The sequence below is a fragment of the Odontesthes bonariensis genome, chromosome 3, assembly GCF_027942865.1.
Source record: "Odontesthes bonariensis isolate fOdoBon6 chromosome 3, fOdoBon6.hap1, whole genome shotgun sequence".
Classification (NCBI taxonomy): Eukaryota; Metazoa; Chordata; class Actinopteri; order Atheriniformes; family Atherinopsidae; genus Odontesthes; species Odontesthes bonariensis.
This window is the reverse complement of record NC_134508.1, coordinates 25,270,899-25,287,199: the sequence shown is the minus strand read 5'-3', so window position 1 is coordinate 25,287,199 and position 16,301 is coordinate 25,270,899. Positions and strand designations below refer to the sequence as shown.

General features: G+C 38.0%; 2 protein-coding genes across 2 annotated transcripts; one reads left to right on the top strand and one right to left on the bottom strand.

The window, feature by feature from the left end:
• The first annotated feature begins 2,588 nt into the window (after positions 1–2,588).
• cav4a (caveolin 4a) lies at positions 2,589–4,776 on the top strand. Its single transcript, XM_075461218.1, has 3 exons — positions 2,589–2,935; positions 3,123–3,310; positions 3,833–4,776. Exons 1-3 carry the CDS (start codon positions 2,717–2,719, stop codon positions 3,981–3,983), a joined length of 558 nt encoding a protein of 185 aa, XP_075317333.1. The 5' UTR covers positions 2,589–2,716; the 3' UTR covers positions 3,984–4,776.
• oxtrb (oxytocin receptor b) lies at positions 4,705–15,079 on the bottom strand. Its single transcript, XM_075461217.1, is given in 4 exon segments — positions 4,705–6,923; positions 6,925–7,133; positions 13,769–14,866; positions 14,993–15,079. Coding segments are annotated over 3 exon segments (1,266 nt in total). The 5' UTR covers positions 14,694–14,866; positions 14,993–15,079; the 3' UTR covers positions 4,705–6,791.
• Between the last annotated feature and the right edge of the window lie 1,222 nt (positions 15,080–16,301).

Genomic DNA, 16,301 nt, shown 5'->3' with positions numbered 1-16,301 from the left:
CTGGACTAACATGTGCCGAGCAGGAACACTGTCTGACATCCATCATGTCCCACTTAAGCTGCTGATGTTGGCAACAGAAAGTCTGAGATTTAGTTGGTGTTAAAGTTTTGCTTTGGTTGAAATAAACACTTATGTCCACTCAGTGGTATGAATTCAAATAATATTATGTGTCTATGGTTTGATGCAGCAGTTTTCATCCCTTTCATCCCTTTAGGTTTGCAAAACAAAGAGATCGTTGCACATTATCATTGCACTTTTTCCCTGAAATCACGATGACCCCACATGGGGCTCACGAACGTATGAGTTCCAGTATGGTAAAGGTCCTGAAAATCTTTGCTAAATACTTTAGCTCTAACAGTAAGTTTTAGGGATGGGAGGGATTTATAGTGTATGCAGAACATACACAAAAGTACACGGATATGTTCGTATCAATGTAATTATACTAATTATAGTATTCAAGAATGTTTTTTTCTATCCAGAATTTGATGCTAAAAGACAGAATGTGTCATCAGAATGTCAGAGAAGTAGCAAATACAGTAAAATTTCAAATCCTCTTCCTCACATAATGATGTCTTCAAGTAAGACACCTATTCACAGAGCTGTGACATGTGTCTTTCTGTCTATATGTATATAGTATGTTTCTCCTCTTGGTTGCCTCTCCCCTGTTTCATTCACACATTCACACATGTACACACACACACACACACACACACACACACACACACTTTGCTGATCTCACCTTTGCGGCCATAAACAAACAAACCCCATCTGGTGAGGTGTGTCGTCCATTAGCATGCCATCGTCTCTTACATCGACGCAGGAAGTTCACTGTCATCAATACATAGTGTTCTCTCTCCGTCTTTGTCCCACAAGCAGAAATGGTCATTACCATGGAGACTGTCCACTGGTTATTGCAGAGCAGAGCAGGGCACAAAACTCTTAACTGTGAACTGATCTACAGTTTGTTACATACTTGGTTGTTAGTCTTATTCATATTTGTTGACCTGAAAACACTCAGAGATGTGTTAGCATTGTTTTTTCATAGAAGGCAGGAAAAATCTCATAAAGCGAGAACTTGTCTATCGTTTCGATTATTATCATTTCTATCACACAATCAGATTTTCACATTGCTATCATATATGCTGGGTTATCATTTGGTAAAGATGATGGCAGGAGAATGTGATGACCTTGTGATAAGGACACAGTGGGTAGAATCCTTTAGGTTGAACTCTGCTGATTTGTTGTTGACCTATTAATAGCAACAAGGATGATTGGGTGAATGGGTACAAAGGTTGACAGAGGTGAATGTGTTTTTTGAGCATGCTAAGTAATGTCCTTCAGGTTGGATAGAGCAAGTACACCTCAGAATGCTATCTGTCTCGTTCTTTCATGCATTATTCTAAGATCATGTGATGTTTTTCTATGTATTACCTAAAAACATGTACACAACTGTTGTCTGTGGCACAAAGACACAATGAAACGTCTCTAGTTGCCAAGATGGGACAATTAGTTTTCGGAATATTCAAACTATGAGTTATCTAACTTAACTCTGAGGAACGTGCAAAAAAATAGATAATTGAAAATAAATAAAACACAACAGAAATCTGAAGATGAGATGACACCAGGTTCAAAATCCTCATTTCATTTTGTTGGCATAAGAAATTAAATGGAGATTTTGGATGTCTCTGTTTCTCACTTGATAAATAAGATTTTACAATAAAAAGTGGGAGAAAACCTCTTTTTTATGTTTTTAAGAAAAAAATGATCCATGAATCAAGCATTGAATGATACATAGACATACTCCAGACTCCAGACTCCATTCTCCAAATTATCTTATTTCTAAATGATTTTATGTGCTATCAGATAATAATAATATACATTTAAACTGATGACATTACTCTCAACAGAAACCCAGTTTAGTCGTGCTTAAAGACCAGAATTTTAGCAGCGATTCATAATTTACACCATACAGTAGACAATTGTAGTTGCACTCACAGATAGGCATATGGACTGAACTTTGATCCGAGTATTCCAAATAATGCAGATAATATTTTATACTATTATGTTTCTTGCAGTATTAATGCTTTAAAAAGACATCCCAGTGGTGCAAAGGCACAGATCCAAAAAACATCAAACTTATTTTGTGACGCAAATATATCTGATAATATGATCTAGATCTATGTTAGCTCGTTTAAATAAATGTGCATTGCAGCGAACTATATGACGGAATGCAGCTGAAGGAGGATTTTGGGAGACTTTGAGGCCTGTTGTGTGGCTGCAGTTAAAAGTACTGTGTGTTTTGCCATACATAGCCTATCAGAGGTGCAGTTTGACAATAAAAATCAACTAATAGGATGTCAGCTGAAAAGCGGATTTTATCAGTTGTCACTGATAGTATGTTTTTTCTATATATTGTATTTGTCTCTGTGATTTGATTCCCACAACAGTGTATCAGTGTAAACAGAACCATCTCCATGCCTTCAGTATTTTTATCCTCCCCTATCCCTTCTTTCCGCCCCACAGCACAGGAAAATAATCTTCACTTGAAAGACCATCTGCAAATACCATCCAGGGCACTGTAACGTTCCCAATATAACCTCAGTGCCCAGACAGCTGGAGGGGTCCAGTCAGTGGCCTCAGTCTGGGCTGCTAGTGAAGTAACAATCGTCCACTCTGCTCTTTTTGGATCGCGTTTTCTTATGTCTGAATAGACGCCATGATGAAAGGGGAAGATTCAGAGGAAGTGGAAATTGATTTGGGGGACTCCAGCGACCCTGAAGAATCTGAAAATGGGGAGGAACCTCAGACACTGTGGAAAGCTCAGCCTTCTTTGGAAGAAGAGGAAAACATTCACACATCAACACTAGTGGAAATTAGTGACACCAAGCCTCTGATTAATGTCAGAGACCCCCGAGGTATCAATGACTGCCTCAAGGTACAGCATTCGTATGCAATGGATCAGTTAAACTTGTTTTATGGATGATTTGTGCATTTGTCATGCAGCATAAAAAATCTCCATGTAGCTGCTTGGCTGATCGCACTGCCCTCCAGTGGATATAATTCATCATGACAACTAGAAACTAAAGATACTGAGAGCATCAGCACTTTGTCTTTGTGTTCAGGTGACATTCGAGGATGTTATAGCTGAGCCAGTGTCGGTGCGCAGTGGGGATAGAGTGTGGATCTGGAGCAACGCCTTGTTTGAGGTGTCCAGGGTTTGGATTTACAGAGTAGTCACAGTACTCCTGGCCCTTCCCATCTCAGTTCTCTCTGGCTTAATCTTTGCCATCCTCAGCTTCTTCCACATCTGGTACGTTCGGATCTTCCTACTTTGTTCTTGTTCTTGTTTGAACGATGTAACCAAACAGAAAGATTGGGTTTCTATTGGTGTCATTCTTAATTTCTTTGCCTCAACATCAGCGACGCGAAAGTGAGGTTTGTTTTTTGTGCTCATGCTGTTGAACAGAGATTCATGGAAGTGGTCAACAACAATCATTAGCGTAGGTAATCCACAAAACTGTCAACATTTTTAATAATCGGTTTCTTTTGTGGGCTTGAGGCTGTTTTCAACAAAACCTAATCAGAGTCTGTAGCCAGCATGTCTTAAAAGACACACTTTATATCCGTTTAAATAAAGTTGAAGTGGTTCCCATTTTTTGGGGTTTTGGGATTCAGCTGTCAGTGTGGACCAGCATCTGGTGAACTAACAACACCAAGGAACATCACATTTTAGCAGTGCCACTGTATTGTTCAGAGTAAAATTATCCAGGTTCAGGTACTACGCTTCACAATGTGCTTCTACCTCATGCCACAATGTTTTTTTCTGTGACAGGATGGTCGGACCCTGTATACAGTGTGTCCTCATTGGCACCCGGTGGCTGCGGAGCTTATGGAGCATTGTGTTGGGTATCATCGTAGGTCCTTTCTTCAGAAGTGCTGGGAAATGCTGCGGAGGCTTCAGCATTCACCTGGCCAAAGAATGACATCACACATGAAAAACTTGTGCAGACAGGATTTGCTCATGACGTAGACAAACACACTTCTGTTCATATGGACCCTGTCTCAGTGGGATTGATTTTTGATTTTTTTTAAATATTTAATAAAAATAGATTACACATTTTCAATTCTGCTGGTCCTCTTAAACGTTTGTTTACATAGTGACACAGTTTAAATACCTTCATCAGGATTTGTTTAGACTATGAAATGTTTTATAGTCTGTTATAATATTTGGGTTTGGTTTTATATTTTCTTTTAGTTTACAACTGATGATAATATTTCGAAAATCTCTTCTAGGCATGTTTGAAAATGTGTTTGGGCTTTGAAAAATTATGTGTGTTTGACAAAAAGTTCACTTCTTGCGTTATAAATTCTTGGATTATAATGCCTTTTCTCTCACTTGAATATCTATAATTTATTCTTTTCAAACATCTCATGTGCCTGCTGTACCTCTTAAACCTCATCCTCATTTATGTGTGCACCACATGCTTTAAGCTACAAATCAGTCTTCTGTTAGTAGACTCTAAACATACAGTACATGATGATGTGCTCTGAGGATAAAACATTGCAAGAAGACAAGCAGGGTTGATTTAAAAAAAAAATAATAATAAAAAAAACCATTATGGAAAAATACAAGAACCACTTGTATTAGATACATAATCCTGTAAAAAAGTGACACATGGTTTAAAATGTCTAAATTTCCTTTTGTATTTGTTTTTATTCCTTCTATAGTCATGATTGTTCCTAAAACAGATCATTAAACATTTTTTATTATTACAACATATGTCCTGTTGCATTGTATGACTCATTACATTGCATGTCAAGGATTTTCAACACCATATACCTGTACATGTATGAATAGGCAAGAATTGTTGATTCCTGGGATACACCATTAGGAAATTAAAGTAAGTCACTGAAGCATCTTCCACCTCCTCCAAAAATGTGCCCAGGGGGATGTAAAAATAATGTATTTTCACCCTAACCAAGTAATGTTATTGTGTGACCCCCAACCAGGAAGTGACAGAAATGTTTTAGTAAAGTGATATTGGGTTATTACTTGAATGCAACTCAAAAGTGAAAAATCTGCCTATATATTTTGGTCTTGATCTTGCACCACACATAAGTGTGCGGTTCAAAGCAAAGCAACAACATCCACCACCTTTCCTTCCTCCTTATGGGGTCGTTGTCTCTTCTTAAACAAATGACTTCATGAGTCATATTTCTCTTCCATGGCTTGTAGGGGGGGTGCTTTATAGGACAGTGTTATGGGGGATTTTTAACAGTACTAACAAATTAACAACGTGGTTGTACTAAAGAGAAGTTTTGTTGCTTCCATGAAAACTGCTCCTGTATTTTTTATAGTTTGAGATAAGTATCACTGGCAACTGCCTTATGGCATCCATGGTCTCGTATTTCCTTGCGGCATGTTACTGTTGATACATTGCCACTCCCATATCAGCTGACAGCTGACAGTCGGGAGCAGATGATCAGGAGGGATCTACATCCACACCAACGTCAATTAGCTTTTCATCAAATAATTTTCCTTTTGTCACATATATACATTAATGGAAACAATCAGATACAACCAGTGACTGAGATCTAATGTTTGTGGATAATTAATCCCTCACCATATCTATTTCTATGTCTAAATAAATAGCTCTTTAAATGCATGTTGTCACTCACTGTTGAATGTACAGTCGTGCTTAAAAGTGCTGCATAAAAATTCCCTAAAATATCAACAGTCTTACAGGTTGACAAGGAGAACACAACTGAATGAATTAGATAAAATTGGAATTATTGTTGATTTATTTGGGGAGGACAATTATGCAATATTACATCATAATTTCCAAAACAGTGTGTGAACCTATGCTTTCAGTATGATTAGACCCACAAGAGCCATTAAAATATACATTGAATGAACACTGTGTGCATTAGTTGTATGATATTGTACATGCACAGCCGAGCTTGAAAGTCAACAACCAATGAAAGGAGAAACAGAACTGTTAAAAAAAAATGTCAGGATACCTTTGAGGAAAGTATTTTCAAAAATAAAACTGACGTTACTTGATTATAGACAAACACTGTTGGATCTGTTCCACAAAATACAGCCTTCAGTCTCCATAAGATAAAATGTACTGAAATCAGACCTCAGGGGTGGACATTAAGACTGAGTATTACTAATGTAATAAAATCAGTACAACAGCTGTTGAAGCATGAAGCTACAAGACAAAAGGACAGAAGCGTGCAACCAAGTTTGAAAAGGTTGATAGTTGTTTAAACATAAAGATAGGAGTTGATTTTTTTTTTAAAGTTAACCTGCAATATATATAATCCATTTGTCCTATTTTACAAGTTTACAGAAAACGTTAAATAGTGCCACAGCTCATAACATGTATTGTTATTTCCTTCCCCTTCACCCTGTGTAAATTACTATAAATCAAAAGTGCTAGTGAAGTCAATTTGTTCAGAGCTGTAAAAGGACAAAACCTTTGCAAAAGCAAAATGTTTTTCTTCCAAAAGTCTGTTGGACTGAACGGTAGCAGTGAGGAACGCTGATTCTTTGGGTGATCAGAGTCCTTTTGACAAAGTCTTGATGTAAGAGATGGAATTGGGATTCAAACCTTTATTTACATCCCCCTTGTCCACATTTTGGACTCAATAACCTGTTCTGCTTTCTGTTTTCACTGAGTACAGGGCTTTTACTGTACATGAGGTTTATATTTACTGTTTGGCTTAGTTTGAAATATTTGACAACAAGCATTGTACAACAGCCCGCGCAGCTCTGCTGTAGATGATTAAATGCCTAAAATAAGGGCTCGCATGATTGCTGGATAATTCAGCTCCAAGAAGCTTGGATGATTCTCAGCTGGCTTCTTAGTGTACTGGCCCCCCTGTGCCGGATGTGTGTGTGAGGCTCCTCTGACTGCTGGCATTTTTGATGACGTAAGTGGAGGAACTGCTCTTGTGCCTGCTCTGTTGATCACAGCTGTAGGAAGAGTCTTTCAGGTACTGTCTGCAGCAGCAAAAGAAGCACTGCATCAGATCATGGAAGAGGTGACCAGCAAAGAACATGTAGATCCAGGGGTTGCAGCAGCTGTTGAGACTGGCCAGCAACATGGCGATGATGAAGGCCATGTCTAAGGAAAGAGGCAGAAAAAGAAGTAGGAGAATATTTTAAAAAATGATTTTAAGAAAAGAAAGCTTCCAAAAGATGAAACAAATTCCTACAATTTTTCTATTGAAGATAAATCCCCTGAAAAACCACAATCAGCCGCGAAGCATTCCAGCTAACAGGTATCATCTGTTTAGCCAATGCATAATTCATCTAGTACCATAAATATCAACTGTTGTCCAAAAGATATATACAGCAGGATTCCCACGGACACTTGGGACTGTTTGTTTGATGGTGGACAGGCCTGATGTTTGGAGTTGAAGAGCTAATGAGACCTGAGATCAGACAAAAAGTTAGGTGATTATGAATGGTTGGTGACTCAGCTGCTGCTTGGAAAAAGCGGTACTGTTCATAACTTTGACAACTGCAAGCTACTCCCACATAGTAGCTTGCAGTTCATTCGGTTCATTCGGCAATGTAAGATGTCTCCCTATTCATAGTGAATGAGAAGCGTGACCATTGAAGCCTGAAGCTTGTACGTGTGAACCCGGCCTACAGAATCCACAACATTACACTAGCTGGCATGTTTCATCTTAACCACGAAGAAGAACAGAACATTTTATGTGGCGGTTAAAATACACACACCATTTACGCAATCTGATCCCAGAAACTCTCCCCAATGAATTTCGCTTGCTAAAGCAGTGAATAAACACTCCCACAGTGTTGCTTTTTTAGGACAAAAAACTTTGTCTTTTTCAATTTTCATATTCAACCCAAACAAAAGTGTTATAACAATGAGAGCAAAAAGCAGAAAAGAAATCGTCTCACAGAAAAGAAATTAAGAGAATGAAAAGTGCTATGAGTATCAATATGTTCAGTGGTTAGCTACTAACATAGAAGTGGTCCTCTATTTCCTATTGCTGTGTCCTTCTTTGTGAGGTCATGGCATAAGTTTGAGGACACATCATACAGACAAGACTTCTGCTGCACCTCAGCCTGATGTGCATCTTCGTTTGAATTCCACAAGTTATATTTATCTGATTTGTGCTTCCATCTAAACTGTTCAGCTTTGTTTTGGTTGTCACACAATGGTGACAGTGTCACATTGAGCAGCACATCATCCCATATAGTTCTCTATAATTTGATTGATTGTGAGACATGTCTTGCAGCAGTCACACTGCAGGAGGATCTTCCTAAATTTTTGACACTGCCAAAAATATTTCAGGCTCTCTTTGGTTGCAAGCTCACTGGCCATTTTTGAACCTCTCTCCCTGTTAAGTGAGACTTAAAACCATAATTAGGGGTTGATTACCAACTGAATCACCACTATGGTCTCACATTGATGATGCTTCTTGGTCAAGGAAGGGTCCTTGCACTTTTAGGATGCCACATCATAAAATATTGCTGAAAGATGGTTCTAAACTAACAAGGATCCTTTGATAGATATAATTCTTAATTTGGTAAAATTTCAAAGATGCCCCTGTGTATCCTTTATCTTCAGTGTTCACAATCATTTGTCATAGACATTGTAGATAGAAGATGTATTGACGTCAGCACAAAATGCAATTAATTCTTTTTTCATCATATTTGCTGGCACTGTAAAGTCGTTTGCTTTGCAGTGTGTTCCATGAGTGGAAGATGAATAGATAGAAAACAGCTACCAGGCATTCATGTCAGTTATCAGCTGTTGTGTGTTCCTGTAAGTGTGTAGCTGTAATGTGACTTTTGTTGTGTCCTATGATGATTTGTTAGCACCGTTTCATTCTAAATGTTTTCAAAATGCAAGGAAAAACTCTTTCCTAAACATCATGAGTTTGAAGTACCCATCCTACCAAGTAAGCCTCCTTGACTTTAAGAAGTACCGAGAGAAACAGATGACAAAATGTTCTAAAATGATCTGAAGCTAAGACAGAAAATCAAAAAAAATTGACAAGGACATGACAACCGAAGCCAATGATTTGCCTTTCTTGTGTAAACTATTGTAAAAAGGGTCTGGCAGCACAGCATATTTCACCAGCGTAACTCCAACCTCCAAATGCATTCTTGTTTGCTTTGTTGATAAGAGAAGCCCTTGGGCCTGTTGCCAGAGCATTCGGTTGAGAAACTTTGAGATTATACATGTCTGAGACTGACAGATGTTGAGATACAATGCAGTTTCACTCTAGACACTGTGTATGTTGGCTTACATTTTCACAACAAAGACTCAATCATTGAAAAACCGCTACATTGATGGGTCTCTAAAAATGTTACACTTTCCTCTTAAAACTGAAACATGTCCAGGTTGTGCATCATGTGAAACTTCAATATGTTTTGAAAACACAAAGTCTTATGAAAGAATTATGGCGTTACACCGACTGTCATTTAAAGAAAATCAAGATAGTTGAGTTTGAGCTCCAAGCACTTTGCCCTTTCAAACTTCCCTGTCAGTTATAGCTGGTCAAAGTTGGGAATGAAATAAACATTTACAAATACAAAGCCACACGTTGCATCACATTGCATGAACAATTTCCTGCACAAAACAACAGGCAAAGAAAAATGTTACCATGTCACAATTTCTGCATCTTCATCGTGACACTTTTCGGAGTTTCTTGAGACACTGGGCTGTGAGATGAAATGAACAAGTATCCGTGGTTTTTATAAATGAAAAATAGCATTTTTCTTTGATTGCTGGATGGATCTTCTTCATGTTACGAAAGGAGACAGGGAATTTGGGAATTAGCACCACAAAGAAGAGTTAAGAGACAGATTCGCAATGAGTTTTTTGAAAATTTAATTGGATTTGTGGACAAAAAGAGAAATGAAAACGGAACAGGCTGATGCTCACATGAAGAGTGAAGAGAAACAGAGGAGGTACAGATGGTCTAACCAGTCTCTAAATTGGCAGCGTTTCCCTCCATTGCAGTCCCACAGCAGCTCAAGTCCAAGGTTTTAATGTTGTGATGTTATGAATGCCGTTGATGTTAATCTGGTGTTTGAGAGCCAGCACTTGAAATATATTCTCAACGGCTATTATGTGGATTATAAAGACATTTGGTCAGATTTTTGTTGTTCCCAAAGGTTTTTATCATTTTATTAACTGATTTTTCGTCTTGCAAAAATCACGAGGCTGCTAAACTGCTTAACTGTTCTCTCGGTGTGGCTAATGTGTCTTGAGTTATGTTGATAAATGTAAATACTGTTAAATTTGAGGTAAGATGGGATAAGTACAGCGAAGTAACAGTCTGTTACATTAAAACCGTGCCAATTTGAGTCTCCCTTTTCATCAGTCCCTAAAGTCACACTTCATTTAGAAATATATGAGCTGACAAGAAAACACATTTCAGACAACCCACAAAACATTTGCGACGATTAAAAAACACGAGAGGTTAATGGATGCTACACAAATAGCACTTCAAGCTGGCACAAAGATGAAATACTGCTTATTAAAAGAGGCTGTCCAGGGTGGAAATATATACCCTCTCTTTCACTCAGCCTATTAAATTTCCAATCTTTATAGCTCCAGAGCACATTGAGGCAGCAAGTAGTTTGAATAGTGGAAAGTGGAAGACTTCCAGCATTTTTTGTCTTCAATCCCTAATGGGATAAGGGAGATTTAGCACTTGTCCTCTTCTCTGCTCAAGTGCTGAGCTGCCACCTTCCTGTCTGACTCTTGACTCGTCACAGTACTTTATTTTGAGAGCTGTGCTTTGTGTAGCATTTACCAAATGACCACAAGTAGGAAAGGCGTTTATTTAACTGATAAGTCAAACGGCCTGTCCAAAGGTGTATGATTATTTTGTGCGGGAATTCATAGCATTGGTAACTACAGTACTCTTAAACATCACAAAATGAGAGCGCACAGCCCTTTTTTCCTTTTTACTCTGTGATGCCAGAAACAAAAACATTAATCTTGGCTGCTTTTCTGTCCTATCACGATGAACTGCCTTTTTGGTAATGAAGTTGAGAAAATGGACAGAAGGCAGTACTGAAGAAGAGCTACCGTAAACTGTTATCATTTATCTGAAGAGCAAACATTATTATTTTGAGATATCTTTCAACTTTAAATTATTTCTAGAATATAAAGTTAATCGAACATTGCAAGGGACAAAAACAGTCAGGTTCTCTTTCCCTATTAGGGAATCCTCAGCATCTTTTATAGAGGGATGACATTACTGAAGTTTATGGTTTTCACACTCTGATCAAATGCCCTGAGCAACTAAACACCTGCATAGAGTCATAACCTGGGTAGCACTACTTTAAGACACTGCAGTAAGTCAGAAACTATGCACAGAGTCGGTTAAATCTGTGCTCCTTCTATTCATTCATAGATATAGAAGTAAAATCTAAACGAAAAGAAAATAATTAAAGTTGTATCCAGAAAAGCTTATTTATATTCATCATGAACTCATTATGAATGATATAATATAGCTTAGGTGAGTCAACCTTGCACGAATCTCCCCATTCCTGATAAGATACTGACTAAATGCACACTAACACCTGAGACTACTGTATTTATGATTGACTTGATCTTTCTTTCTACCCACTTTTCTTCATTATTCTATCCAATAATTATTCAAATTAGTTTAATGTGTATTAGTCGAGTACAATGGCATTCAGTGACTGTTAATAGTACAATGTTGATCATAAATAGATCAATTATGCATACAGACTTTAAGATATCTTCCAAATGAATCAGTTATCTAATATGAAGATTTTCCAACAAGATGACCAAAGTTATTCATAAAATGAAATAAAACATACAAACACAAAATTCATCCCAGGTACGATTACTGGCAAGCTTTTCATCTAATTGAATTTAAATTAGCTCCTGAGGGGGGAAAAGAATTCCCCTGTGTTTCATTGTTTGGATTCATATGACCAGAATTAACCAATACATCACTGTTTTTACTGCATGGAAGGGAGTAGCTTGCTTCCAGTTGGATCTCTTGTTTCCAGAAAACAAGATATCATCCAGCAGAAATGTTATAATTGTATTGAGATAAACAATATATCTCAATGAAGCAGTTTAATTCTAAAGGCCACAAGACAATCCCTCAGGATTTGGAAAACCTTGTTTTAACTGTCTTCATTGTTATCAAGATGTTTCTGAGTCATGAAAATGTGAAGAGAAGCCTCCGATGGTTCAAATATTGTGTAAAAAACACCACCTAAAAAATACAGAGCTGTTTGAAGTGGTAGTTTCAGCCTGTTCGATGTGCAGCACACATCGAGTCCCATGTGCAAGCCGGGGAGGTGGCATGATTTAAAGAAACAAAAAAAGTCGAACATCATACTTAAGCCAAAGTTTTTCATGGAAAATGTTCTATAGACAGAGGAGAGCGAAGTGTAGCTTTGCATCAGTGCGTCAGTCTGTTTATGGGCACATAAAACCCATAATGAAAACATCACTGTAGCTACAGTAACACAAGGTGGAGATTCTGCAATGTTCCAGGGCTGCTTTGCTGCCTCCGGCACCGGAGCACTGAATATACAAAAAAGAATGATGAAATCACAGGACAGTTGCAACCAGTTATTAGTGAGGGGTTCTAATAATGCTGTCCACCTGCATTTGATGTTTTTTCTTTTTCTCTATTCTTATTTTCCTGTATACAAAACCTTTTTATGATAGAACAACAACTTTGTTCATGCATTAAAATAATCACCACACTCATTTGAATTTATTTTGAAAGATTCTGCACTAAAACCTTGGCTCTTTATGAAGTGCTGTTGTCCTGTGAAAAGTATTTTACTAGCTGAGAATATTTTTGGCTTCTCCAGCAAAACAAAACATTTAGAAATAAAAGTCACAAATAAAATTTAAAAAAAGCCAAAAAAAGGTGTCATATTAAATGTTAATTGAATTATATAAATGGCTTTAATAGCACTTCTAAGTAGTTATGAATGTGAGACATTAATATGCTTATTGATAAAGATATGCTAACCATGGCCATTTGTGAAGAGTCACAATTTCTTACAATTAATGCCCCACAACAGATGTTTACGGTGTAGTGCATGTATTCTACCTCAGTGGGTTTATTGCCCCTAATTTTGATGGTTAACTTCAGTAAATCTTGGCCGATATGAGTGGGAATGATCTGATTGAACATTTGAGTGAATTAAAAATTTTTTTAAAAAATTATGGAGTACATCTGCTATGCTGCTCTTGTTCCCTTAAATGCTCTTGATGCCTTGAACGACAAACTAACCAGAAATGAGAGGGGCAAATGTGAACAAACTGTTACATTATACAAACTACCACAAGTAACACAAAGAGAAACACTTTGATGTGCTGGTACATTTACATTCCCAGTGGCACTGAGGACTTTGTCTGAACTAATAACCACTGTAAATTATACTCCAATTCATCTGCCTTCACTCTGGGGGAAGTCTGGATTTAAACACCATTGTGTTGGCCTGAAAGAAAAGGAGATTGATCTTGCTTTCCGAGGAATATTTTGTGACTTGAATGAATGACCTTTGTATGAGACACTTAATCTATAAATACCGTTGTAAAATATGTTTATAGACCATACATTATTACCACTATAAATCTTGGACAGAGGACACATTTCCCACCATAAATATGGTCATTATTAAAGGAAATGTGAAGTAAAACACGGCATCCGATTAGTTTACAAATTACAAATTTTGTTCATAACTAGTAACGAAATGCGCCATTACCTTCTCTTGGTGCAGCAGGATCCCATGCAGACCACATCTGGACAAAGAAAAAAGGAGTCCAGCATACAATATAAGCAAGGACCACTACAAATGTCATTTTCACTGTTCGGATTTTGGCTTTTGAAATGAGCCTCACGCTGCTCACACGTGAGAGTGGGTAAGCGCCTTTGGACGGCCTTGGAGTGGGAGACAAAACATTTCCTCTGTTGGTTTTTGTATTGATATTCTCCCATATTTTAAAACATATCAAGCCATAGCAGATACTTAATATTGCCACTGGAAGGATATAAATGCTTAGACTCATCCATGTGATATATGCTTTGGCACCCCACGGTTGCACAAATTCCCCCCAGCAATCATAAACACCGTTCCCCACCTCCTTAAGAGAAAAGATGTACGCTTGTGGGGTGCTGAATACCAGACTGAGCATCCAAGACGCAATCACCCAGAAGCGATCTTTACCCCTGTTAACGGAACGAAGTGGCTGGCAGATTGCTAAGCATCTATCGATGGACATCAGGACAAGCATGTATGTAGACGCAAACATCCCCACCACCTGAAGGTATTTGACCACTCTGCACAGGAAATCGGGTCCATAGAAGCGAAAGGTGATATCCCAAATGAGCTGCGGTAAGACCTGAAAGATTGCAACAACAAGGTCCGCGATGCTCAGGTGTTTCATGAAGTAATACATCCGGGACTGACTGTGCTTGGTGGTGTGAATCGCCCACAGGACGCACAGGTTGCCCGTCAGAGCGAGCAGCAGCACCAGGACCAGAACAGTAACTTCCACTTTGGCCACTTCTTCATTTCGTTTTAAAGGGTTCACTGTGATGTTTCCCAAATGACTTTCATTTCCACGACTTGAGTTGCTCCATGAAACATTCTGAGACCAAGAGTCCAGCTCGCGTAAAAGATCCTCCATTGTGCGTAAAAGCACCTCTTCGACACAGCCAGTGGTCACATCACACTCTTGGATTCAGGACCGAAAAGAGCCAAGGTCGCTTATGCAATTCTAGTACTACCACTTGACTCCGTTGAAGTTTGTTAGTTGTGTTTTTCTTGTGGTTAAATTGCGCAAGAAACTTGGGCCGTCGTCTGCAGAGAAACAAAATGATACATGATTCAAAACTGATCGCACACACATCTTTTAGGTATAGAAACCAAACAAACAATTAAACAATGACATTATCAAATTAAGTTATCTTGTCCAAAAAAGCTCACCTTGAAAACAATCCACTGCGCAGTAATTTTCGGAACCAGAGTACTTACTGAGTCCAGCCGAATGTCTGGTCTACTGAAGCTCTGCATCCTTCCAATGGGTGTGTTTCCCTCCCCCCCTCATTTTAATTTCTCCGGAAGGAAACTGGCAGGGTTGACTATAAACAGACAGCCCATCAGTGTTAGCCGTTTCTCTCTTCCTCCTGCCCCTCTCTGTGTCTGTACAGTTCAGGGAGAAAGAGTTCAGATTTTTTTCTTTATGGTAGATGATCCCTGTGGTATTGTCTTGTATTTCTCTGTTCTGGCTCAATGCTTTTAGAACCACATTATTTAATAACATTAATTCATCTACATTAATGTTTTTTTTTATTATTTAAGGTCACCATTTGAAGAGAGATGTTATGTGGACTTAGAAGAGTTATGTATAAGCTTTGTTTGAATGTAGTTAATTCTAGCACTGTTGTAAACTTAAACCTTCAGTGATGATCATTCTTATCCATCGGATAATATTTCATCGTGCCAGAGCAATGGCAGGAAACCTATTACGCAAAGAGTGAAGTGATGTAATCCAAAATGTTATTCATTTTCATGCAAAAGGCGACTTGGACTTAAAAAGAAATCAAACAGTTAATTCAATTAAGTAATCTTTTTTGTTTTTTCATTCGCACAAAATGAACAGAAATAAAATACTCAGTTTATGTTTCTTAAACTGACATATTACTGCTACGAATCATCATACATATGTCTCAGTTATACCAATCTTTTGTAATACTGACCTGTTGTCTCATTCAGGTGAACCTGTAAATTTCTTACTTTTTAAAAGCTTAAGTAGGTCACAACATGAACATGTGAACATCACATGTAGAGTACAGATGGAAATGTAGGTTCCTTTCACGCTCAACTGAACACTTGCAGTTGCTCTACTGTCAATCACCTGAACTGACCCCAACTGTTTTCGTAAGTATGCTCGATAATATTTTCAGACAAGCTGGCAGGTAAATGGGTCCCTTCTTTTCCCCCTCAGAAGAGTGAATACATTTAGCTTAATAATATGTAGTAAAAGCTGACCTGCAACAGTGATATGAAGCAATCAAACAGACTTACCAAAAATTGAAGTGCTGGAAAGAAGCAGATTAGTTGAGTGCAAAGAGAATGCTAAATCTAGTTTTATAATTCTTCTTCATCATGAACCCAGATAACAAGACAAAACTTCCAAATATCTTAATGCCCCTTGTGAATCTTAAAGTGGTTTATCTGGCTCTGTCCTTGTGATTTGTTGACTTTTAAAGGGATGGTTGACATCTATGCTTTG

Excerpts from the sequence above, each read along its gene's own strand:
- cav4a (XM_075461218.1), top strand. The coding sequence starts at position 2,717 with ATGATGAAAGGGGAAGATTCAGAGGAAGTGGAAATTGATTTGGGGGAC. Across the intron at positions 2,936-3,122 it reads GTATCAATGACTGCCTCAAG|GTGACATTCGAGGATGTTAT; the intron begins GTACAGCATTCG and ends CTTTGTGTTCAG. Across the intron at positions 3,311-3,832 it reads CTCAGCTTCTTCCACATCTG|GATGGTCGGACCCTGTATAC; the intron begins GTACGTTCGGAT and ends TTTCTGTGACAG.